The sequence below is a fragment of the Lemur catta genome, chromosome 4 (genome assembly GCF_020740605.2).
Source record: "Lemur catta isolate mLemCat1 chromosome 4, mLemCat1.pri, whole genome shotgun sequence".
Classification (NCBI taxonomy): Eukaryota; Metazoa; Chordata; class Mammalia; order Primates; family Lemuridae; genus Lemur; species Lemur catta.
In genome coordinates, this window is record NC_059131.1 from 41,232,403 (window position 1) to 41,257,536 (window position 25,134).

General features: G+C 39.4%; 1 protein-coding gene across 1 annotated transcript in view; it reads left to right on the forward strand.

Moving 5' to 3' along the window:
• The first annotated feature begins 7,952 nt into the window (after nucleotides 1-7,952).
• ACYP2 (acylphosphatase 2) overlaps nucleotides 7,953-25,134 on the forward strand; it is a 151,489-nt gene continuing 134,307 nt past the window's right edge. The window contains exon 1 of the mRNA XM_045549601.1: nucleotides 7,953-8,202. Within this exon, the coding sequence (XP_045405557.1) occupies nucleotides 8,061-8,202 (142 nt within the window). The 5' untranslated portion in view covers nucleotides 7,953-8,060. The remainder of the gene's footprint in view (nucleotides 8,203-25,134) is intronic.

Genomic DNA, 25,134 nt, shown 5'->3' on the forward strand with positions numbered 1-25,134 from the left:
AAGCATCTGGATTGCTTTTTAAGAATACCGATTCTGGAATCCAGTGCAGACATACTGAATCAAAACCTTTGAACATGTGTATACATGTAATTAATAAGCTCCCTGGTGCAGCCAGGGTGGAGAACCACTTTGAGGCTGAGGTTTCAGGATTGACTCTCACTGTGGAACTGGGCCATCACGAGAGCTATTGATTCTGCAATCAGGAAACGATTTGCTGCATTGGGAAGCTGCTGCTACAGCTGCTGGCTTCAAAACCATGCCTCCCTGCCTCCTTTGGAAGCTGCCACGGTCTGGAAACTCATGCAACCAGAAAGCTCTCACTCCAGAATGCGTCACACTTGCTATGATGTTGATTAGCAAAACAGTCACCTGCACCTTGCCTCTTGGTGCCCCAGAAGCCAGTGACAGTCATGGTGATGTCAGTGAACAATGCCACAGAAAAACAACTCCTCCACAACTGTGCTTATCACAGAACCAGCAGCAGATGGTCTTTGCCTCGCTCATGCTCTCCCTCCACAACTGCCATGGTAGTTCTGCTGGTGGAAACTATCACATAAGGAATCTTAATTGCAAGAATGTGTAGCGGTTGTAGCTTTAAGCTTTCCAGCCCTACAGAAGAGGAAGGCAAGGTGGAAAGAGATTTGGAGTGCATGTGTGTGCCAATCCAGGGTTCCACCAAGGACATCATGAAATAGATAAGTCATTTTAAAGATAAGAGGACCCTTACATTCATCTGGAGTCGGGCAGATGGGGGGGGGGAGGAGGGGATGGATATATTCACACCTAATGGGTGTGGTGTGCACTGTTTGGGGGATAGGCATGCTTGTAGCTCTGACTCAGGCTGTGCAAAGGCGATCCTAAATGTTTGTACCCCTGCAATATTCTGAAATAAGAAAACAAAACAAAACAAGAAAAGATAAGAGGAACCTTGGTGTCATACTAACCCAGACCTGAGGGAAAATCTGCTTCATGCCTTTTAGGGAGTAAGAGAGAGAGACAGAGAGAGAGAGAGAGAGAGAGAGAGAGAGAGAGAGAGAGTGTGTGTGTGTGTGTGTGTGTGTGTGTGTGTGTGACATCTAAGGCAGAATCAGAAGGGATCTCTTCCCTAGATAGGCTCCTTGCTTCCATAAGAAAAGTAAACCCAATACTGGCTGAAGTCTATGCTTGGGGGTATTAGGAAGGGAAGGGTGTATGTTGCCTACTTTTTATCTTAGTTGGTGTCTGGCCCTTTCTCCCCTTCCCTATCTTAGCGTTACAGCTCAGAGTCTGGGCACATTCTGTTCAAAACCTAGCTTTGCCATGTGTTGCCTCCTTGATTTGTCCAAGCAGCAGCATCTGTGATTAGTACCCTTATCTAATCTTAGCTTTACCCCTCCCTTACTCAGTACCTACAGATGCATACTTCATGTTTTCCAAAGCACTCAGTGCTAATCATGATGATATTTTCCCATACGGTTTCCTTATTTTTAGATATGTTCTTATGCATTTTATATTCCTTCTTCCTTTGGAAATGAACTGTTTCTATAATGCAGTCTCTTCATTAACAAAGGTTTTAGTGTATTTGAATATCTATTTGTGCTTTTTTTTTTTTTTTTTGTGAGACAGAGTCTCACTCTGTCACCCCGGGTAGAATGCAGTGGTGTCATCAAAGCTCACAGCACCTCACACTCCTGGGCTCAAGCAATCCTCCTGCCTCAGCCTCCTGAGTAGCTGGGACTACAGGGGCCTGCCATGATGAGTGGCTAATGTTTTCTATTTTTAGTAGAGATGGGGTCTCACTCTTGCTCAGGCTGGTCTGGAGCTCCTGAGCCCAGGCAATCCTGAGTCTTAGTCCAATACACACTTCAGTCTCCAGAGTATTTCTCTGGGGAAAGTCACTGGAGCTGTGGCTTTTCCTTCCCACCATGGGAGAGGGGCATGGTGTTTCCCCTCCATCCCAAGCCCAGCAAGAGGGTCTTTAAGAGAACCTCTTTGGAAACTTGGTATTTACTCCTTGGAGCTAGAAAGTATGGGTAGTTGACCCACATCTGAGGAAAGTAAAGAGGAAAGGCTGTGTCTGGAGGCCTGAATGATGCCTGCCAAGCAGAGCAATGAGAGGTGGTAGAATTGAGAGTAGTCAGTGACCGCTACCTATGGTAGGGCAGAGATATGAGTCCCCACAATTATGTGTGGGAGGGAGGGATCTGGTTCCATGGCTGATTTAAAATGGATCCCACCCAGATGGCCTTCTTGCTGGGGGCTAGTCTCTCTCAGCACAAAGAGGCTGGAGGTGTACAACCTCCAGTTGAATACAGAAGCTGGGATGGGGCTATGCAGAGTACAGGCATTGCCTATCAAGGCAGCACTAGGCAGGAATTCCTGGTGGGGTAAATGAAGCTCTGCATTCCTTCAAACAGGATCCTGCAAAAGAACTAATTAGATTTAAATATTTGCCAATCCCAGAAAGTTCAAACTGAATTTCAAAAGTACTTGTTCCTTCCAATTTTCAGCTACATAGGGGGAAACTAAGGCAAGGGGAGGGATCAACTGTGCCCTGTCCTCACCTTAGCCCAGGCAGTACCAAGCTGGGACAGGGAAGAAGCTTTCATGTTACATGTCCTTCTCAGTTTTTAATATTAAATTGGACTATGATAAAGAAAATAAAGAAAAATGGGTTCAAACCTGGGACAGAATTTCCTTCTGGGAAGAAACATGTTTTCCTGATAAAACCCTTAAGCAATTTTCTGATAAACTGTAATGAGATTAAAGCCTCTTCTGGGAAACCAGCTACTTACTCAGCTGACTGTCTGGTGTCTTATGATTTTGAATACAGTTTAGTAATAATCATCTAACCATTTTTTTTTTAATCTATAAAGCATTCCTTCCACAAGGGAATCATCGAATTGACTTAAGTCTCTTTCCTTGTGAAAGTTAACAATTTGTATCCTGTTGAGTTCTGCTCTTTCAACATAATGATTATAAAAATATTTCAGGGATAGAAAGATGTTGATCGATAAAATAATTTTGGTTGTTCTTGAAGGCAATTATATCTTAATATCAAATTTCTGAGAAATCACTGTAGTAATCACTTTCAACTTGCCCTTTGTGGCAATGAATTAGAAATTTAAGGTGGTACATTCTCAGTTCAAATGTCATTTGGACACAGATTGTATTGTCTATTCCTATTTCACAGGTTCTGGTGCCTGGTCATCTTTTATAACCCTATTATATAGGCAGGATTTTCCTTTTCTATGTATTACTTAAACACGATCCTATATCACAAACAAATTGTTTTAAAGAGTTCAAGAAAGGGGATTAATAGGTTTTAATTTCAACTAGCAGTAACACAGAGCCTAGTTATTCCAAAGCTGTTGCTCAGGTTACAAAACCAAAACTTTTCATATAATTTAGCCATGCATTGTATGTGAAGAGCCTAGATAAAAAGCCAAATAATGATATACTCAAACAGTGTTGGTAGTTGTATTAGGTTGGTGCAAAAGTAATTGCAGTTTTGGACTGTGAATTTTAAATCATTATAACTAGGCTCAAACACACTTTTCTTAATCAAAACAGGAACCATTACAATCAATACATTTTTGCCAAGGGGAAATAAGTTTGTTTATTCCTATAGTGTGCTTCGGGATTCGACGAACTCTTGGAAAGCATTTTCTGCATCTGCCGGTTGTGCAAGCATTTTCCCTGCAATAAGTTGTTGAGATGCTTGAGGAAGTGGTAGTTGGTTGGCTAGAGGTCAGATGAATATGGCAGATGAGGCAAAGCTTCGTAGCCCAATTTGTTCAACTTTTGAAGTGTTGGTTATGCAACATGGGATTGGGCGTTGTGGAGAAGAATTGGGTCCTTTCTGTTGACCAATGCACTGGAGTTGCCGCGGTTTTAAGTGCATCTCATCAATTTGCTGAGTATACTTCTCAGATATAATGGTTTTGCTGGGATTCAGAAAGTTGTAGTGGATCAGACCGGCAACAGACCACCAAACAGTGACCATGACCTTTTTTTGGTGCAAGTTTGGCTTTGGGAAGTGCTTGGGAGCTTCTTCTCGGTCTAGCCAATGAGCTGGTCATTGCCGGTTGCCGTATAAAATCCAGTTTTTGTGGCGCGTCACAATCCGATCAAGAAATGGTTTGTTGTTGTTGTCGCATACAATAAGAGAAGACAACACTTCAAAATGATGACTTTTTTTATTTATTTATTTTTTTTTTGAGACAGAGTCTCGCACTGTTGCCCAGGCTAGAGTGCCGTGGCATCAGCCTAGCTCACAGCAACTTCAAACTCCTGGGCTCAAGCAATCCTCCTGCCTCAGCCTCCTGAGTAGCTGGGACTACAGGCATGCTCCACCATGCCCGGCTATTTTTTTCTATATATATTTTTAGTTGTCCAGATAATTTCTTTCTATTTTTAGTAGAGATGGGGGTCTCGCTCTTGCTCAGGCTGGGACTTTTTTGATTTTTGGTCAGCTCATTAGGCACCCCCTTAACGAGCTTTTTCACCTTTCCAATTTGCTTCAAATGCAGGATGACCATAGAATGGTCAACAGGATCCTACTACTTGGAAATCAAATCAAGTTGTTCCTTGATATCCACGGGGGAATGGGTGGTTGTTGTCAACTTCAGATGGCCGGCCACTGCGCTCCTCATCTTCAAGGCTCTCATCTCTTTTCTTGAACCACCACTGCACTGTACATTTTTTAGCAGTTCCTGGGCCAAATGTGTTGTTAATGCTGCAAGTTGTCTCCGCCACTTTACAACTCATTTTAAACTCAAGTAAGAAAATTGCTTGAATTTGCTTTTTGTCTAACATCATTTCCATAGTCTAAGATAAATATAAAATAAATAGTAAGTAATATGTCATTAGCAAGAGAACATAAAGCGAAAAATGCACATTAAAATGATGTATAGCATAACCACATTTAAGAATGTATTCCAATATCAAACAGCAAATTTCAACAATGCTACAACCGCAATTACTGTTGCACCAGTCGAATATATTTAAATTGGTACAGCCCTTCAAAAAACAATTTGGCAACATGTATCAAGAGCAATACACGCTTATACCCTTTGATTTGGTATTCTAACTTTTATCCTAATTAGAACTATGAGAAGGAACTACCTGCATGAATGTTTCCTTCACAGTATTTTTTATGGTATTGAAAAATGAGAAATAGCCTGAATGTGTAACAAGGACTTAGAAGGTAAATTTATGGTTATACCCACCTAATATCATGAAATTATTAAAATATTCTTTGGAAAGACTACAACATGAAAAAGAAAGAATAAAAGTTGAATTCATACTATAACAACTTAAAACATATACTGTACATATAAAGAGTACACAAAAATGATAATAGTTGTTAGGATTATGGATCATTTTAAAATTACATTTTCAAAATTTCTCTAAATGTTTCTGTTATTTAAAATTAGCTTAAGCATTAGAGACATTTGCTTAAAATTTCTGAAGTCTTAGAATCACATATTATTGGCAATCCATGCTGAAATGGTACATAAAAATTTCCGTTTGCTAATGTTCTGCTGTTGGCAGATACAGTAAATTTTTCAGCTAAGCAAATGTCAATTGTTGCTATAGCACTTCTAAAATTAAAATAAAGCCACATAATAATTGGCAAGGGTACTCTTAGGTAAATGTGGAGAAAAGTCAAAGATTGATTAAGCAAAGGAAAATGTCAACCTTCCCAGTCAGTGACAGGATCTAAGTTGAGATCCTTTGAGATCCTACCACTTGGAAAACAAAGTAAGTTGTTCCTTGATATCCACGGGAGAATTGGTTCCAGGATTCCCCAAGGATACCAAAAGCCACAGATGTCCAAGTCCCTGAAATAAACCTATGTACATTCTCCCATATACTTTAAATCTCTACATTACTTATAATACCTATTACAATGTAAATGCTGTGAAAATAGCTGTTATAGTGCATTGTTCAGGGAATAACAAGAAAAAAAGTCTATACATGTTCAGTACAGAATACAGTTTAGTAAAAAATGTTTTCCATCTGTGGTTAGTTGAATGCTCTGATACAGAACCCATGGATATGGTGGGCTGACTGTGCTAGTGGGGAGGACACCCTAAATAAGTAGAATGAAATCTGGTAAGCACTTGCAAAGGCTACTGAGCAGGTTAGGGGAAGATTTTGGAGTAGGAGGAGGTATTCCAGATAAAGTAGACCCAAGAGCAAAGGTTTTCTTTTTTTCTTTTTCTTTTTTTTTTTTTATCTCTGTTCAGAGAGCAAAATAATGGAGAGAGTCCTGACTAGAGGGCAACTGCAGGATTCAGGTAAGCAGGTAATAAGAGGTATAATAAAAGGAGGCTGAAGACCTTAGGTTTTGGAGCAGAGAGACTAAGATATTTAAGAATGACTTAAAATCTATGTTGATTATAGCATCTGCATGGAACCAGACCTTCATTATGTAAAACTATCCAGGTAGTATCTCCAGAATATATTTTAATTTAAAGATGATTTAACCACATTTGAACTAAGTTTTAGATGATTTTTGGTGTTCCCTAATAGAATTGGCACATGATATTGAATCAGATTGCAGTGGATTATTTTAACTGTGTGGCCAGATGCACAGAAATATGTAAAGGTATTGAGGCCAACAAATAAATTGAGAAATGCAAATTCTCACAAGTGAAAGGATTTGGAATTCTAGAAGGCAGATTATCAATAGCTGTATCCAGATCCTTTGGAGTGGTGGCTTGTTTTATATTAAAACTTTGTAATAGCTTAACAGGAAATAAAATTCTGCCTTAACCTTCTAGGTAATTGGGATGTTGCTGATCAATAATCAAGATCATTTAAAAAAAAACTATATGACTGAACAGCAGACAAGGTGACTACAATGTTTTCCCCAGTTTCCACTAGCATGACAGAGTTCAGATTTTTTGAATGTTTATTATTTTTAAATTTTTCTTTTCTTTTTTGAGACAGTCTCTCCCTTTGTTGTTGGGGGGGGGGGCGGAGACTAGAATGCAGTGGTGTCATCATAGCTCACTGCAACCTCAAACTCCTGGGCTCAAGCGATTCTCCTGCTTCAGCCACCTCAGTAGCTGGGACTACAGGCGAGGGCCAGGACACCCGGCTAGTTTTCAGTAGAGACCAGACGGGGGTCTTCCTCTTGCTCAGGCTGGTCCTGGGGGTCTTCCTCGTCCTCAGGCTGGTCGCGAACTTCTGAGCTCAAGCAATCCTCCCGCCTTGGCCTCCTACAGTGTTAGGACTATAGGCGTGAACCACCATGCCTGGCCAAGAGTTCAGATTTTTAAAAAGTTTCTTGTCCCAGAAAATATCACAATCCATTTAGAACATGGATTCAAGCCCAAAGCCTTCTGACTACAGAGCTGAAGAGGATGTAGACCTCATTTTAAAAATCACCGGATAGATTTGGCAGTCGCCTAAGCATTTCGTAATTAACTTGTTAACCCTCAACCACTAAGCTAGTAGAGCCTTCATTTATTTCCAAAGCAAATCTTGCCAGGATGGAGGGGGGCGGTGGGAGTAGTGAAGATGGGTTGGAAATGGGGAGATATTGTTGGTCCAAGCGTGCAAAGTTTCAGTTAGTAGGAGTAAGTTCTGGAGATCTATTGTACAGCATGGTGACTACAGTTAACGACAATGCATACTTAAAATTTTTGAGCTCTTAAATGTTCTCTCCATTAAATAAAGTGGTAAGTATGAGAGATATAGATACGTTAACTTGCTTGATTTAATCATTTCACAGTGTATACATATATCAAAACATCACTCTGTACACCACAATCACACAATTTTTTATTTATTAATTATACTTTAATGAAACCGGGAGAGGGGAAGCAATCCTCTTTTGAGCACGGCATCCATCCAGTTTTATTTACAAGCACTGAGAAATGAGCACGCTGAATTAAATCGCAGGGAGCGCGTAGAGGTGACAGCCTTCCCAGTAGGGAAAGGAGGCCTGGACGCCCGGGGCACGTCCTTCCCGGCGGCCCCGCCGTCTCATTTGCCGTTACCGACGCGTGACCCGGCGCGCTCGGGTCCCGGACCGGAGACAGGCGCAGGGTGCACCAGGCGGTCCCATGCGCCCCCTCCCTCTGGCGGCCGCCGCAGTCGCCGCGCCCCGAGCAGCGCTCCGGCTCCTCGGCAGAGGGCTCGCCGCCGCCATGTCCACCGCCGGACCGCTCAAATCCGTGGACTACGAAGTGTTCGGGAGAGTGCAGGGTAGGCACCCCCCTACAGTGGGAGAGCAAAAAGGTTACAGAAGGAAGGGTAGCGAGAGCTGTGAGACGTGCCACCCATCTTAAGGATGCCCTTTCGCGGTGGGGCGGGGACTTCCGCTCAGCCATGACACAGCACCGGCAGCGGGGAAGGGGGCGAAGTGCGCATGCGTTAGAGGACAGGGGTGGGAGGGGGAAATGAGAGGGAAGGAGGGGGAAGAGGGAGGGGGAAGAGGGAGGGGGAAGAGGGAGGGGGAAGAGGGAGGGGGAGAGGGAGGGGGAGAGGGAGGGGGAAAGGGAGGGAGGAGAGAGAAGTGGGTGGTTGAGGGGGTGCGGGAGTGCCCGGCAGAGAAGGAAAGGTTTAATTCAGTTGTGTAGGTAAAGAAGAGGGGACCTGTAAACTAATGGTCCAGGTACTTGCCACTGAAACTTCCTGGGCTTTACTTGAATTTTAGGGAGGACGCCTAGATGATATTTGAGGTTCTGTCTGTCAGAGGTCAAAGAGGTCAAACATTTCTTAAAAAAACTCCTGTGTAGCTCTTAAAACAATTAAATTGCTATCTAATTTTTGTTTTATCAGAAGTTTAAATAGTTGCATAGGAGGTAATGTCTGGCTTACTGTAAATATTGATACTTGAAAATGTTAAATCACTCTTTGAATTTTAGCCAATATAATATATTGTTGAGATTTAATATCCACCATCATTCATTTAAAATAAAGCTCTTTAACATTGGGAAATTTTACATGGTTTGTTTTTTCCTCTTTTGAATTCGATATCCATTCCATTTCCCCCACAGACTTTTATCCCATTGTCATGCTTGAGAGTTTCATGTTGCTCACCTCATGGTACTTTTCTGCAATATGTATGTGTGTGTATAAATATGCATACATGTCACGTTTTTTCTTAATTTCCTTTGATAATAAAGCTCTAAGTATTTTTTTTCTTCTGGATTAAGTTACTATTGAGATGATTATTAGAATACAATTGATGAAAATAATATAAATATATTAAAAAGTATGATAAATATTATTAAATTAAGGTAAGTTTGGATTAGAAATTTATTTCTTAATGAGAAAGCTGTGGATGTTTATGGAACCTTGGTTAAAGGATGGGTTGAATTATCCTTTTATTTGGTACTCTAGAGGTTTTGATACTTTGGGACAACGTAAGATTAAGAATAGGTGAGAGAGGCTGGGTGTGGTGGCTCACACCTGTAATCCCAGCACTTTGGGAAGTTGAGGCAGGAGGATTGCTTGAGGCCAGGAGCTCAAAAATAGGTGAGAGTATGCCTTTAGTAAAGCGTGATTGTGAAAAGGGAGGTGGGAAAGGAGAACCACAGCAAGCAGGTCTCAGACAGGTCTTGGGTCAGTTTTAGGAAAGAGTATATTAATATATGGAAGTTGAAGATCTGAAACTTGATTCCCTTAAAATTATCCATGGGTTTGTATCCTTTAGAAAATCTTTGGGTACACCTAGTGGTATGGTTCCCTGATTTGAAAACTGCCACAATAAGTCAGTGAAACACATTACATAAAATAGGAAAATGGCGGCAGAGATCACCTGACAAAATATTTGGTCCACTCCTAGTTGAGGAGTGTGTGTGTGTGTGTGTGTACATGCACATGTGTGCAATTTACTAGTGATGTTCCATATGCTGAGTATCTTGCTATTATTTACTTAGTCCTCATCACAATTTTGTGAGATGCATGTCTTATTCTTGTTTTAACAAGGGGAAAACAGGTACAGAGAAGTTCAGTAACTTGGACAAGCTCTTAGTTGACAAATGGGATTTGATACCACATCTGTCTAATTTATAACTTACACTGTTCCATTATGTGATGTTTTCTGTTAATACATTGTGCATTTCTATTGATTTTAACTATATTTTACACTTCTGTGCATATGATGGTTATATGGTGTATGAAGATCAATTTTGGGCAGCAGTAAAAATATGGGAAAGATAAATATATTTATATATATAAAGAGTGGGGTTTAAAAAATCAGCTTTAGAGCAATAACTTCTACAGTTCACAGCATGTTAAATGGAAGAGAGTATATGCCCACTATTTATTTATCAAGGCATAGTGTGGTGCAAATTCACAGTCACATATTTGCACATATATGTGTGTGTGTATATATATATACTGAATTCCCTGACAATTTAGGGTATACCAAGCTCTGTATTCAATATTTTGCATACACTGTCTCATTTAATCCTCATCTCTGTGACTTCAACCATTTTTCTTATTTAACAGATGGAGAAATTGAGGCATGGAGAAGTAACTTTCCCAGGTTATGCAGCGAGTTGAGCGGTGGGACTGGGATTTGAACCCTGACAGTCTTTACTGACCACCACCCATCCTACTCGTCATTATCTCCTATTGGTTCTCCTCTCCATACCCTTTCTACCCTTAATTTTGCCTTCTTCTTAACCTGTGCACTGAACACACAGACCGAAGCAGGCCTTTTGGACATGGCCATTTGGACCACTCGAGGTATCCCGGTGGGTGTTTTGACTGTCCTTTTGACCTCAGGGAAGTTTGACCTGGTCAATAAGCAGTTAGCACACACAAAAACTTACGGCCTCCAACTCTCTCTCTTTGTGTCTTGCTGGCAGTGGCTGTCACTATTTCTGTATATCAGTCTGTGTCTCTCTATATCTAACAAAACTGCTTACAATTTTCTTGTGATTGCCTAAGAAATCAATACAAACCATTAGCATTTTATCTGAGTCATAATGATTACACAGAAATAATTGACATCATCAAAAATAAAAATTTTTTACTTTAGTAATATAAAATGGGCAGTAATTAAAGAGAGTATAAAGTGAACTTTTAATTTACAAGTGGAATAATCACAGCCAAAAGGTATGGAATAATAAAATCTTAGTGAAAACTGGCTTGTTAGAAATAGCGGCTCTGAAAGTAAATTCACAATGGAAGAACCTGTAATTGGAAACATTTAATATGGGCAAAATATGAATTGATAAAATTGTGATTAATATTTTAATGTCAGTATTGAGACCACAAACTGATAGGAGCCAATATTGATACATTATTATTAGCTAAAGTTCATGCTTTATTCAGATTTCCTTAGTTTTTACCTAATGTCCTGTTTCCGTTCCAGGATCCCATCCATGCCATCACCTTACATTTAGGCCTCGTGCCTTCTCAGGCTCCTTGAGGCTGTGACAGTTTCTGAGACTTCCCTTATTTTTGATGACCTTGGCAGTTTTGAGGAGTACTTTGAAGTCAAGTTCTTTGGAGAATGCTCCCCAGTTGGGATTTGCCTGATATTTTTGTTATGATAAGACTGGGGTTATGAGTTACTGGGAGGAAGACCACAGAGGTGAAGTGTTGTTCTCATCAACCCTTATCAAGGGTACATACCGTCGCTATGACTTATCACTGTTGATGTTAACCTTCATCTCCTGGCTGTGATAGTGTTTGTCAGGCTTCTCCACTGTAAAGTTAATCTTTTTTCTTCTCCCTTTCCATACTCTACTTATTGATTGGTTGAGACAGAATCTCCATCTGTCACTCAGGCTAGAGTGTAGTGGCATCATCATAGCTCACTGCAACCTCACACTCCTGGGCTCAAGCGATCCTCCTGCCTCAGCCTCTGAAGTAGCTGGGACTACAGACACTCACCACCATGCCCAGCTAATTTTTCTACTTTTTGTAGAGCCGAAGTCTTGCTCTTGCTCAGGCTGGTCTTGAACTCCTGGCCTGAAGAAGTCCTCCCTCCTTGGCCTCCCAGAGTGCTAGGATTACAGGTGTGAGTCCCCTCACCTGGCCTCATCTGTTACTTTTTTTTTTAAGCTTGGAGTTTAGTAAATTTAGTTTTATTGGATTAGTCAGTTAAGTAATTACAGAAATGGATGTGTTCCAGAAAAATGCCTCTCCTCTACGTTAATGGGACAGAGAGCAGTGTTAATATTTGAGTTCTTGTTAACATTTTTGTTCTTTTTGGGCTCTGGTATTGGAATATTGTACTAATTTATTCCGCATTACTTTTGGTATCCCAATTTTTTTTCTTAACCTGCTTGTAGTGGCTCTTTAAAATTGCACTTTGAGAACTATCATGGCCAACTATGTCATTATAAGGTGTTGGTAATTTAAGCATTAGGTCACTCTTCCTTAGCTCACCACCCCACACTCTTCCCAGCTCCTTTCTCAGGCTTTGTTAGGTCAGATTTCAGGTCACAGTTTAGTTATTTTTTACTTTGGTCTCTTACCTCATGGCTAGCTGGCTTAAGGGAGGGAAGATGCCAAAACTGGGTTTGGGCATAAGGGGAGGGAGAGAACCCATTTAAAGTCTAAACTGTGCACTTTGACTTATTAAGCAAAGATCTTTACATTAGGATTTTAGGTGTACGGTTTTGGCTTAACTAGGGTCACTATAACAAAATACCATAGGCTGGGTGGCTAAACAATAGGCATTTGTTTCTCATAGTTCTGGAGGCAGAAATGTCCAAGATCAAGGCACCAGGTGATGTGGTTCCCTGGTGGGGGCTCTCTTTTTGACTTCACATTACTTTTTTAAATCTTCAGATTCTCAAGGAGCTCCACTGTTTTTTTCCCACCTACTTCTGTTGCATTGGGGACTTTGGGATGAGGGTTAGGGGATCAGAGGACTGAGCCTCTGTGTTTTTAGAGCCTTTGTAACTATGACCTGGCTTATAACATTTATATAGATGTTTCATTGCATTTACATCTAGAAGAGCATAGTCTGAAAATTTGAGAGGGAAATTGATTAAGCCGTGTACAGATGCTGTGACGCTTTACCAGCTCTCAGGTGACTACTAGTGACACTCCTAGAAATGCATCATGGCCATCTGTTGGTTTGCATGTGCTTTAGAAATTAATAGTCTGTTTTTGACAGGATTAACTCAGTTTTAGAATAGGAGTAGCCTATCAGAATACTGAGATAATAGCAATTTTCTTAAAGATTGCTTAACTTGAAAACTGGGATCAATTATTAAATGACTTTGTCAGAGAGCACATGATTTAGATGTACACATTTTTCATTATGTGGACAGGTAAATAGAAAAGCTGTGTTTTAGAGGCTGAAAATTTAAGTACCATGTTAAAGTCAAGGAACATAAATATGGTTAACTCTAATTCCCTCTCTAGTCTTTGTTCCTATAGCATTTCATTTATAGTTCTGTTGAACTTCTTGTTTTTCCTTCTCTTTTAACCATTCTGCTTTCAACTAGTTATTTGTGTATACATGCCTGTGTCTTTCACTAGACAATAACAATCTTATTCTGAAGGTCAAGCTGGTAGCTTGTTTTTATAGCCCCTACAGGGCTGTGCCTCTGGTGGGGACTTTAAAAATGTCTTGAATTAAATCAAGGTCCTTGGGAATAGTGGCTTGGAGAAGAAACAGTAGTGTTGTGGCTGTTTCAACTATTTGAAAGATGCCAAGGTGTATGGCTCCAAGGAACAGACCCTGGACTGATAGAGATTAAGTGAGGCAGAATTTTATTCCCTATGAGGAAAGCTTTCTAGCAATTAAAGAAGTCTGAAATCATTAAGGGCTGCTTTGTAAGGCAGTGACTGGATCACTTCCTGCATTCAAACTTGACGAATGCAGTCAGATCCCAGGGTGAAGGGGTACATTACAATGTGAAAAATCTGATTTTACATGAAAGGATGCTGATGTTTAAAACTCATCATATGGTTTCTTTAAATAGATTCCTTTTGTAGATTTAAAGTATGATTTACTTTGCAAATATTCACCCCAGGGTTTCTCACTGACACCTCTTTCCACACAGTGAGGTACAGTTGCAGCTGCCTAGACCTTGACTGGGCAGCATATTGCGCCTGAGTCTTTCATCACTGAAGGGGTGATGTCTGTCCCAGTTTCCAGGGCAATGTGTCTGTAAAAACCTGCATGTGTCATATCAGCTTCTCTTCACTTCAGCAAGTGAGGTGGAAACATTGCAGGGCGGCCCCAAAAGCCCATTGATGCCTCTTCTCCTACAGAGGCCCTGTCCCAAGAGGGCTCTGTTCCAGCCAAGGCCAATAAATTGCAGAAAATCTGTCTCCAAGTTCACCCTTTCTTTCTCTCTGTTTTATATGCTTTAAACTAGGGCTCAGGATGCTCAGAAAGATTCTGGGAAAATTCCAAGTGGGTTATGAAGCTTTGAACATTTGATTCCCGCATGGTTCACTGCCTTGCAGAGTTATGGGCTGGGAGTATTGAGACTCCTTGACACACATTCCTTCTAAGGCTTTGAAATAAAGCTTGTGGTTTGAGGAGCCAAATAAGTAACACCGCTCTTCATTATGTGAGTTATTGACAAGGAAGACAGAGTAAAGCAGAGTTTTGGGAATGTGGCAAGTATCTGAAGTCTTTGTCTTCATAAGCTCAGGCTTGGCCACTCATAGCTTGCAAGAGCCAATAACAGGGACAAGGTGGAATGAAAGGAAAGTGACTTTGTGCCAGAGCTAGCAGTGGGGAAATGGCCAAGGCTTGTGCCTCAAAGAAACCATTTGAAGTCTTGGGCTGAGGGTAGGGGTTCAAAAAGGGAACTTGGTGTGGATGGTATGCAGGAGTGGCAAGGGGGTGCTGGTCAGTGTGACTTGTCCCAGTGACTACCTTGAATTATTGCTGGTGAATGGGCTGGTGCCATCTTGAAGGCTGTTGAGCTATGGATGAAATGTGGCCTTGAGGCAATCTCCTGCTGGGGGTCTGGATTGTTTCAAGACTCAGTCTCTGGAACTTTTTAAGCAAGGCAGTGGAAACTTGTTCAAGGGAGTGAGCGCCCGGCGGAAAGGAGAGTAGAGGTCAGTATTTCCTCATTAAGAGCATAACAAGAAACCAGCAGGAAAATTTCAAAATGGAGTTCTGAAAAACAGGGAACTGTTTACAAGCCAACTTCATAATACTTCATACTGTAGACTTAAACATACCCACCCAGGGACAGGCGGGGCTGCTCTAGGGCAGAGCAGAAGGTATGAACCCTACGGCTAACTTGCTCCCAGCAGAAGGCAGAAGAGGAAGTGCCTGGCCTATGCGTGTTTCTTCTTCTAAACTTACCCATTGGATGAGCCACTGTATGCCCCTGGGGAGGAGTCGGGGACAAGATACAGGGTAGCCAGGAATGGCATACCAATGGATATGCCTCCTTAGGAATGATCTTTTGCTAGGGAGAAAGAAGCTTTATCCTCCAAAAATAAGTTGTAAAATCGAGAGAGAGAACTCAATTATTTAGTCCTGCTTTCAGTAGTTTAAGATGGTCTACACTGTACAGTTTTTTGGTATACAGTGATAGAAAAAGTCAGGGAGGTTGTATGGTGAGCAAACTTGGAGAATGACTGCTCCTTTTACCAATAGAGGTAGGAAGGACTACATCATAGTCCTATTTTCTGATTTCCTTTTTTTTTGGTGGCATTTGAGAAATTTTGAGATATAATTTACATAACACTAAATATACAGTGGTTTATTCCCCATGTTTCATAGTATTACCACTAATTTCAGAACATTTCCATCACTCCTCCACCTCTGTTCCCTTTAGCAGTCATTCCCCATTCCCCCCCATGCCCCACTTCTTCCCCCTTCCCCTGGCACATTAAAGTACCTCTGGGAAGTCAGAGCCAAAGCCTCTGATGTCAGTGGCCTTGCCCTCCTAGTTTCATGGCTGCTGTAGTTCCAATCGTGATATTCACACTACAGTCAGGACGAGAGAGGGTGCAAGCACAGTACCCCTGGCTGAGTCAGCCCCTGTTGAAGAGCTTTCCTGAAAGCCTCAGCCAACTACATGGCTTACATCTCATTCCCCCCGTGATATAGGGGAGACTGGGGCACATAGAAGGGCACACTGGCTGCCCCAAGTAAAATCAGAGCTCTGCCAGAAAAGAAGGGGAGAACGGGTTTTGTGTATGCAACTAGCAGTGTCTGCTACAAATGTTCATGTAGTAAATAAATTTAAAAACATAACTGTTACATTTGGTATTCTTTCCCAAGTAGTGACACAAAAGGACACATTACAGAAAGACTGTGATCTTCATGGTCTTAACCACAAAACATTAGATCTGTAACCATGACAACCTAAATTTCTATTAAGTCCATATTGAATCTTTCATATATGATTTATCTCAGTTAATCTCAGATAAACAAGATTTATCTCTTGTTTTTTTCCGTCTATATCACTGCCTAGGTAATAGGTAACACTTGTATTATTCACCCAGTTTGCCAAGCAGTATGAACTTAGCCTAAAATTGTGTCTCAAACTTAAATGACATTCTATAACTCTACTGTTTTAAGATTTGTTTAATAAATATATGTATATGTGTCTTTACCATTCATAGTTATAAATATTTTTGAAATATAAAACTTTAAAAATTTAAATCAAATTAACATATGCACAGAGATTTAAAAAAAACTCAAATAGTACAGAAGGACTGCCTAACCCAAATCCTGAAAGTTCTATAAGACAAACAATTTAACCATTTTTTCTTAAATTCTTGTGGTTGCTATATCTTTATTATATGTATACTATGTGGGTTTGGGCCATAATCCCAAAAAACACAATCTCAAACACCATAATCTTGAATGTTGAAATATAGGAACATCAAAATTCCTGAAGTCTAAAATCCCAAAAATCACAATTCTGAAAGATCAAAATCCCTAAAACATAATTGTGGAAAAAATTATTTATAAAAATTATTTAAAAGACTTTTTTTTCTTACATTTTAAAAAGGAGATTTATTTGAAAAACAAAAATATGACAACATTTTGCAGACCACTTTACTCAGTAAAATAGGCAGTAATGACATACATATTTTTGCAAGTATAAAACTCAGTTATACTAATGACAGTTGTACAGTATAACAGTTATGGGCAGACCAACTGTATTCATAAGGAAATAGGTCAAAAAACAAAATGCATAAACACATATCATTATGGTTGGTAATTGTGCACCCAACTTCATAACTGTGGTCATCCGAAATACCATGACAGACAACCTGTCTTTTTTCATGATCAATCAAAGTCTATGATAGGTCACCACTACATACACAGTCACCCAAAGAGCTGAGATTTTGAGAAATTTTATCTTTCACAAATGCAGATGTGTAAAATGGACATCTCTACATTTATTAAGGAGGTTTCAGCATTTTTACGTACATGCATATTGCTTACACAACAAAGTCAATGTTGTGATAACATACTTCCATGGAGTCAAATTTCCAAAAAGTGTATGAAATGAATTAGAATACTCTAAAAGTCTTTACACAATTTATACTTCTAGTATTGGAAATGATGTGAAGATGAAATACATAGCATAGCAAATTGTAAAAAATGTTGACAATTTAAAATAGTGGGGAAAAAACTAAAAAAGAAAATAATAAAGAAAAAAACAAAAAGAAAATTTGACATATGAAAAAGTGTATTTCAGGGCTAGATTATGGGCAATTGCAAGGAGGTGGTTGTCCATAAGAACTGGCCAACTTTCATGATCATCAACAATGTTTTGATGTCTTACATCACGATGCATAGCTGCTGCTTTTTTTATTTTAGGATATGGCTCTCTTTGGAGAATACATTCACATTCATTTTGTACATGGCACTGATCTTCTTGAAATTCTTCTATGATTTGAAATACACTGACATGAGCATTCCCTATTAAGTTCTCCCGTCTTCTGTGACATGCTTCTATATTGTTTTGGGTATATGGAAATCCATTCTCCATGCACTCCTATACAGACCACAGATTTGGTGCAAAGAATACTTGTAATCAAACAACAATACTGTTTTGTAAGTGTCTTATCTTACCGTGCACATAATTATTTTCAAACCAGTCAGTAACTTTTCTGGCTTCTGCAGGCAAACGCAACTTTATTTATTTTTATTTTTTGAGACAAGAGTCTCACTCTGTTGCCTGGGCTAGAGTGCCAAGGCATCACCCTAGCTCTCAGCAACTTCGAACTCCTGGGCTCAGGCCATCCTCCTGCCTTAGCCTCCGGAGTAGCTGGGACCACAGGTGCACGTCACCATGCATGGCTAATTTTTTTTTTTTTTTTTTTTTTTTTTAGTAGAAACTGGGGTCTCACTCTTGCTCAAGCTGATCTCGAACTCCTGATCTCAAGCAATCCTCTCGCCTCCGCCTCCCAGAGTGCTAGGATTATAGGCATGAGCCACTGCACCTGGCCTCAAATGCAACTTTAATTCATTAAAAGCTCCTGGATTTTTATCAGCTGGAAGAAATGCCAATGCAGACAAATGACACATTTTTTAAACTGAAGTTTTCATCATTTTGGCTTCTTGTGGCCAATTCACTCATCTGAATTTTCCACCAAGTGCATTAGGCTGAATGGATAAAACAAATTTTATTGGTGACACCTTGGAATTCACTCTTAAAAGACTTGATTGCACCTACTTCCGTCATTATGTTAATGAACCTACGAGGGGGGCTGTTCCCTCTGTTGCTTGCTGCACAGAAAGCCAATTATTGGGATGAGGATTGTCAAGGAAGAAATGAGATTTACTACAGAGGATGTTAACCAGGAGGTGGGAGGACTACCTTAAATCTGTAACCCTGACCTATGAGGTAAGGGGTTTTTTTAGGGGTGAAATGAATAATGCAATGAAGTGAGTGAGCATCATTACATGTTTGGGGTGGAGTGCAAGGCATGCAGGCACAGTGAGAAATCATACTGGCACGTACGTCACATGATAAAAAATGGCAGATAAGCCCCTCCCAGGGTAGAGATTTTAGTAGTATAATGAACTAAGGGGTAATATTGGTCATTCTTTCAGTCTTGTGTGCTTGTGGGTTGTGGGGAGTAGGTTGCTCAGTGCGTCCTTGGGCAAGATTTGTGGTGGAATGCCGCTTATCTTGACTTCTTTAAACAGTGCGGTAGTGTAAAGCCTTGTGATTATCTGGTTACTGCAAGGAGGGTCCACTGTTTCTGAAAAAACAACTCAAAAGGGCAGGGATCAGTGAAACAGAAAATTACAAAATTCTGGTCAGCAAATCTTACTGGCCTGGGAAGTTGAAAAATAAGAGAACTGCAAAAAGGCGTTTTCGTTCAGGGAGCCGGTTACAATTATGATTTGGAGATTCAGTTGAAATCCATTTTCTTCTGCAATGTCCACCAAACCTTTAAATAAGTATTTATAAAGGGCTTCACTTTTCTCCAGTCATTTATACATAAATGAATGGATAACTTCTAGAATTTTCAGATCCAACAGGGATATGAATTGTATAGAGTTGTTAAAAATAGTGAAGATAGTTTTGAAAGTGCTATCCATTAACCAAAGTGAAGCATGCACTAGTTTTTCTATGTTAGATTTAGTGGTAAACATAAGAAGTCTATCTTCTTTGACAGTCAAATCCCTAACCAATAATAGTTCACCATTTAATGTGTTTTGTTTCACTGAAGGAAACTTTATATTGGTAAGTATCTTTGGTTTAGAAGGTCGATGAGCTTGTCAAATTCTTTTTATTCTTTAACGAAAGGCATTTTTTTGAAGGCAAGCATGGCACTATGTGTGAAGGGGCAGAAGTCATACACGACTGAATAATTTGGCAGGGGAGATTTCTTGTATGTTTTGCCTGTGTTTTCACTTTTTCTGTGATCTGTGAACCACTGAAATGTTGACGGCAGATGTTCCCCACCTAGTCCACCTCAGACTTACACAGCAATCTCTGGATACACCTTCACAGACCACCCGAAATAATGCTTTACCAGATTTCTAGTTGTTCCTTAATCTAGTCAAGCTGACGACTAAAATTAGGTCCACAAATGCAGCCCTTGTCAACTGGGCACCCATACATGTCTCCTTAAACCCTACTTAATTTCCAAACAAAAACAATATGAAGGTTAGTTCTATCTACATCATGCTACTAACATGATGCAAGTATCTTGCATACAACTGAAAACACATTAATCCCTTCCCCAGAATTAGGCCTTCAGAATTTTAACATTTGAGATTTTAATCTTTCAGGATTGTGATTTGCAGGATTTTAGACGTTAGGGATTTTAGACTTTAGGGATTTTGATCTTTCAGGATTTCAACATTTGGAATTATGGCATTTGAGAATGTGTCTTTTGGAATTATGATCAGCACCAATACTATGTATGTGCCTAATGTATAGTGTGTATACTATCCTGTACAGTATATATACTACATATATCTAATATACATATATATTATAGATTTATATGTAGACATATGTATCTATAATATGTATGTATATATGTATATGTTCAACCACTATATGTTATCACTATGTAAAGTTCTGCTAGAATCAACACAGGATTTTTGAGACTCATTTTAGAGCTTTGAATGCAGTAAATTTAGCATCATCACTTTGAAAATAAACTTAAATTCTAATCAATATGGTTATATATATATTTGCAATGTTAATAATAAATTATTACAGGGTAGTTAAATATTTCACTTAAATATTTATCAGCTAGTTTTTCTTATATTCATTTATTCAACAACCATGTCGCAAGCTCTGGTCTAGGTGCTGGGGACACAGTGATGAACAAGACAGAAAAAAATCCTGTCCTCATGGAACTTACAGTTTACTGTAAAGGTAGGAAATAAAAAAGTAAACAAACAGACATAGTAATGTCATGTGGTAATGAGTACTATGCATATGCAGAAAACATACTGGGGTGCACTGATGTTTTAGACACATTAGTCAGGGAATATGTCTCTAAAGAGGTGCCATTTATGCAGAGGTGAGAATAATGAGGAGCCAGACATGAGAATGTCAGGAGAAGAGGATTTCGGGCAGAAGGAATAGTCAGTGCAAAGGCCACGGGTGGGAATATGCTTGACGTGATTATGGAGCCCAAAGAGGCAAGTTTGGCTGGAATGGAGTGAGAAAAGAGGGGATACTAGGAGATGAGGAAGAAACACTGGGAAAAGGCATGGAGGCTGTGGTAACCAGAATCTATTTTATTTTGAATGTTATGGGAAACAGCTAGAGGGTTTTCAGCTGGGGAAGGAACTGATTTGATTTTATTTCAGAAAAGAAAACCACCTTGGCTGCTTTATGGAGAACACACTATAGGAGGGCAGAACTGGAAGGAGGTAGACTCGTTAAGGAGGTTCTTGCAGTAGATGAGTTGAAAGATTATGGCAACTTTAGATATAAAAACATTATAGTCCATTTTTATAGAAATAGTTGGGACAGAATTAAACTATTTTTCAGGAAGTCTTCAGTAAAGTTTGGGGACTAGAAATAATTTAGAAAATGAGTGCAATGCGTGGGTTTGAATATTTATGTGTGATATACAAATATGCCCTTATCTCACCTTTGGGCCTTTGCACATGCTCTTCTATCTGTAATGCTGTTCTACGCTCATCATACTAAGTTTTACTCATTATTGAAATCTCAACTCTCAGACCCATTTTTTAACAAGTCTGCCCTAAAGGCACCCAAGACTTGGACCATGTGTCTGTCCCATAAACTCTCATTTGCATCTAGCTTTATGCATCTTACAGCTCATAATCGTTTTATATTTTAATTGCCAGTTTACTTACTTGTCTATCTTTCCCACTAGACTGTAAACTCTTAGATGCAGGAACTGTGTCTTACTCATCTCATTCTTTGCACTTAGAATTAGACAATTAAAAATACTTGTGAATAATCAATGTTTACCTGTGTTTATTAAATACATCTGAGTTAGTTACCTGATTCTTAGATTATGTGTATGTGAAAAAAATATTCCATCAATAGATTGGAGTAGGTAATTTCCTTAACCCTGCAACACATAATGAATGGCATATCTGTGTTTGATACCTCTTTTAGAAATTTCTCAAACTGCATCAGCTTATGCTAATGGATTTTTTTTGTCATTAGTGAATAGATGGTGGAAGGGCCCCTGGGGATTCCTAAGTGTTGAAAGGATGTTGCTCTTCACTGGGGTCATGCTGTCGATTTCCCTCTCTGGGAATTTCTGGCAGTAAGTAGGAAGGGTAGGGGGAGCAATCTAAGTGACAGGCTCTCTAGGAAGGACACCAGGTCCAATTAGGGTGCAGGCGAGGGCGTATTCCTTTTCATCATCACTACATGGTTTATTTCATGTAGTGCAGCTGACTTGTAAAGTAGGTGAGGCAACAGTGATATGCAAGTTCATGATGTAATACCAACACCATCTTGAACAGTGTCAATGGGAAGAGCATAAGATCTGCAGTACCCTACAAGATTTTAGTTTTCCCCTTTGTGATGCAATTCTCAACCTGAAATATAAACCCTTTTCAAATCTCTGCTAGACTTTCCTTTAAGGTGGAATCAGCCATTGGTTCGAAACTTTAGTGGGCATAAGAATCACCTGGAAAGTATGTTAAAACCAGATTCCTGGACTCCACTTGCAGAGTTTCTGTTTCTGTAGTCTGAGAAGTGGCCCGAGAATTTGAGTTTCCAAAAAAACTTTCAGGTGTTGCTAGTTCATGACCCACTCTTTAAATAGGCAAGAGACAGACCACATGTTTCCAATTTCTCTTAACTTCAGTTGCATGTGCTTTTTCTTTTCATAATGCTAATATATGGGGCTGTTCACTGTTGGGAATCTCAGGAATATGCACAATACAGCCATGACCAAAACCTTCCATCTACAGCGTCTTACTGTGTTCTGGAATCCCCTCACTCTTATGATAAAAAGACTTTTGTTTGCACAGTTCTTCCTGTTTTGTCTCTCTCTTCTACATGGTCTGGTTGACCTGAAGTTTCTTGAATTTTCTGCCAATACCTTTTATATCTATACCAGCTAATGTCTTCCCTCCGTCTTTATAACAGAGTGCCTTTTTGATTCTCCTGCAGATTAGTTCTTCCCACTCATCATTCCTCTACATTTAACATGTATCTTTTAAAATATTTTTATAGCTCTGTAAAAATTCCATTTGTGATACTGTCCTGTAATTTTATTGCTTTGCTGCTCTTTTTCTTCATGTTCATTTGTTATCACAATATACTCCCATCAGGAAACATTATTATAAATCTGCTTATACAACTACATAAAAATATCTAAGCTACTGATCCTTTCTTCTATATCCTCTTAACCAAACTCAATTGCTGTATATATTATAGAAGCAATGTCTTTTGGCCTCTCTGGAGATTAGATCTATCCTCTGTGACTTCCCAATGCATTTTTTTTCTAATTATTTTTCAATTAGGTAGAACATACATTCAGTTACATTACCTTTTTTAGTGTCCAATCAATGACTTTTGACACACACACACAGTTGTCTAACCACCACCACAATCAAGATATAGAACAGTCCCATTACCCCAAAAAGTCCCCTGTACCCCCTCATAGTACTCTCTCCCTTCTACTCCCAGCCCTTGGCAACCACCCGATTAGCTTTCTGTCTTTATAGTTTTGCCTTTTCCAGCGTGTAGAATTACACATCATATGTGAGTCTGGCTTCTTTCTCTTAGCATAGTGCATTTATGATTCATATATGTCATTGCTTATATCCATAGTTCATTTCTTTTAATTGCTCGGTAGTATTCCTTTGTGTGGATCTACCACAGTTGTTTATCCATTCCCAATTTTAAAAAATTACTATTTCCTCTCCTCCTCTAAATTGAAGCTTTTTTGTTGTTGTAATTTGGCTTCTTGGGTACTAAAAAGCAAATTTCCAAATTTCCTGCATGTTCTGGGTGGGAATAAAAACCAAGTTGCAATAGGTACGAACAAGCCCTGTTTTTCTGCACCTGACACATTCCTGATGTTTCTTTACTTAGGCTCATTTTAACCACCTCTCAAGTATGAGCTCAGATGTCAGGCATATCTATCCCAAAGAAGCCTGTTCTAATGCATCCTTTTGGATCAAGGGTCTTCCAGGTTGCAATTTGCAGGAATGTCCTGAGATCTATTATTTGGGGTCATTGCTGTAATTCCCAGGAGGAATTCCCTTCCCTTTTCCCTAAAAGGGTTCCACATGTCAAACACACATTCCTGATAATTTGGAACCAATTTGCCTTTTGTTTCACGCCTACTTAGGGCTCAGTTCTCTATGTATCAGTGTTTGGTTCCAAATAACCCAGGATACGAAATCCCATAGCGTTCTAGACTTCTATCTGAGATGGGACTCCCATAGTTTTGCTGGCTGGGTAACTTAAGTGTAAGATACCATGCTAGTTGGCCAATGGGGAATGGCCTGATCTAACACAATTTAGGTAGAGAAAACATAACCAAGGCCAACAATACTACCCAACCTACATGTTCAAAGTATGAACATGATGTAATGTATACCCTATAGATTCTAAGAGTTATTTCCATTTTAGTTAATTCCCATGAGTACTGGGGCTTCAGAGCCAAGTTATGGTCAAACATATCATTTCATGATATATTTGGTTCCATAACTAGAAATAAAATAAAAACATAAATGTTTTATTACATTTAACCTTGAATTTTGTCCTTGCATTTAAAGAAGAAATCCTAAAAGCTGAGGACAGTTAAATTTTATGCCAATATACTCAATCCTTGTAATAAGCATTTTGTTTTATTTAGCATTTAAAAATAGAATGAATATATAGTTCAGCATTTCATTATACTTTGGTTTTAGAATATTACCTATTTCCTCCCTAAAAGTTTTCTTTTTCTCTTTTCATTTAAAGAGGAAATAATTTTTAAAAACACTTTCTGAATACATTCAGATATTAAACACTTTATTTCATTTACTTACTGTACTTAAATATATTAGTACCCCCTTGTCCACTGGGGATACAGTTTAAGACCCCCAGTGGATGCCTGAAACCACAGATAGTGCCCAACCCCATATATTCCAAGCGCTTATCACACACTGTAGCCATTAACTAGTGCAGTTTAACGTGTGACAGCAAAACTAGAAAAAATTTCTTTTTCCTTCTTCACAGTTTCACCGATAGATTCATTCATGCTTAGCCACCTCAGCACAGGATTTTTTTTCTTTCCTTACTTTTACATTTTCAGGTACAG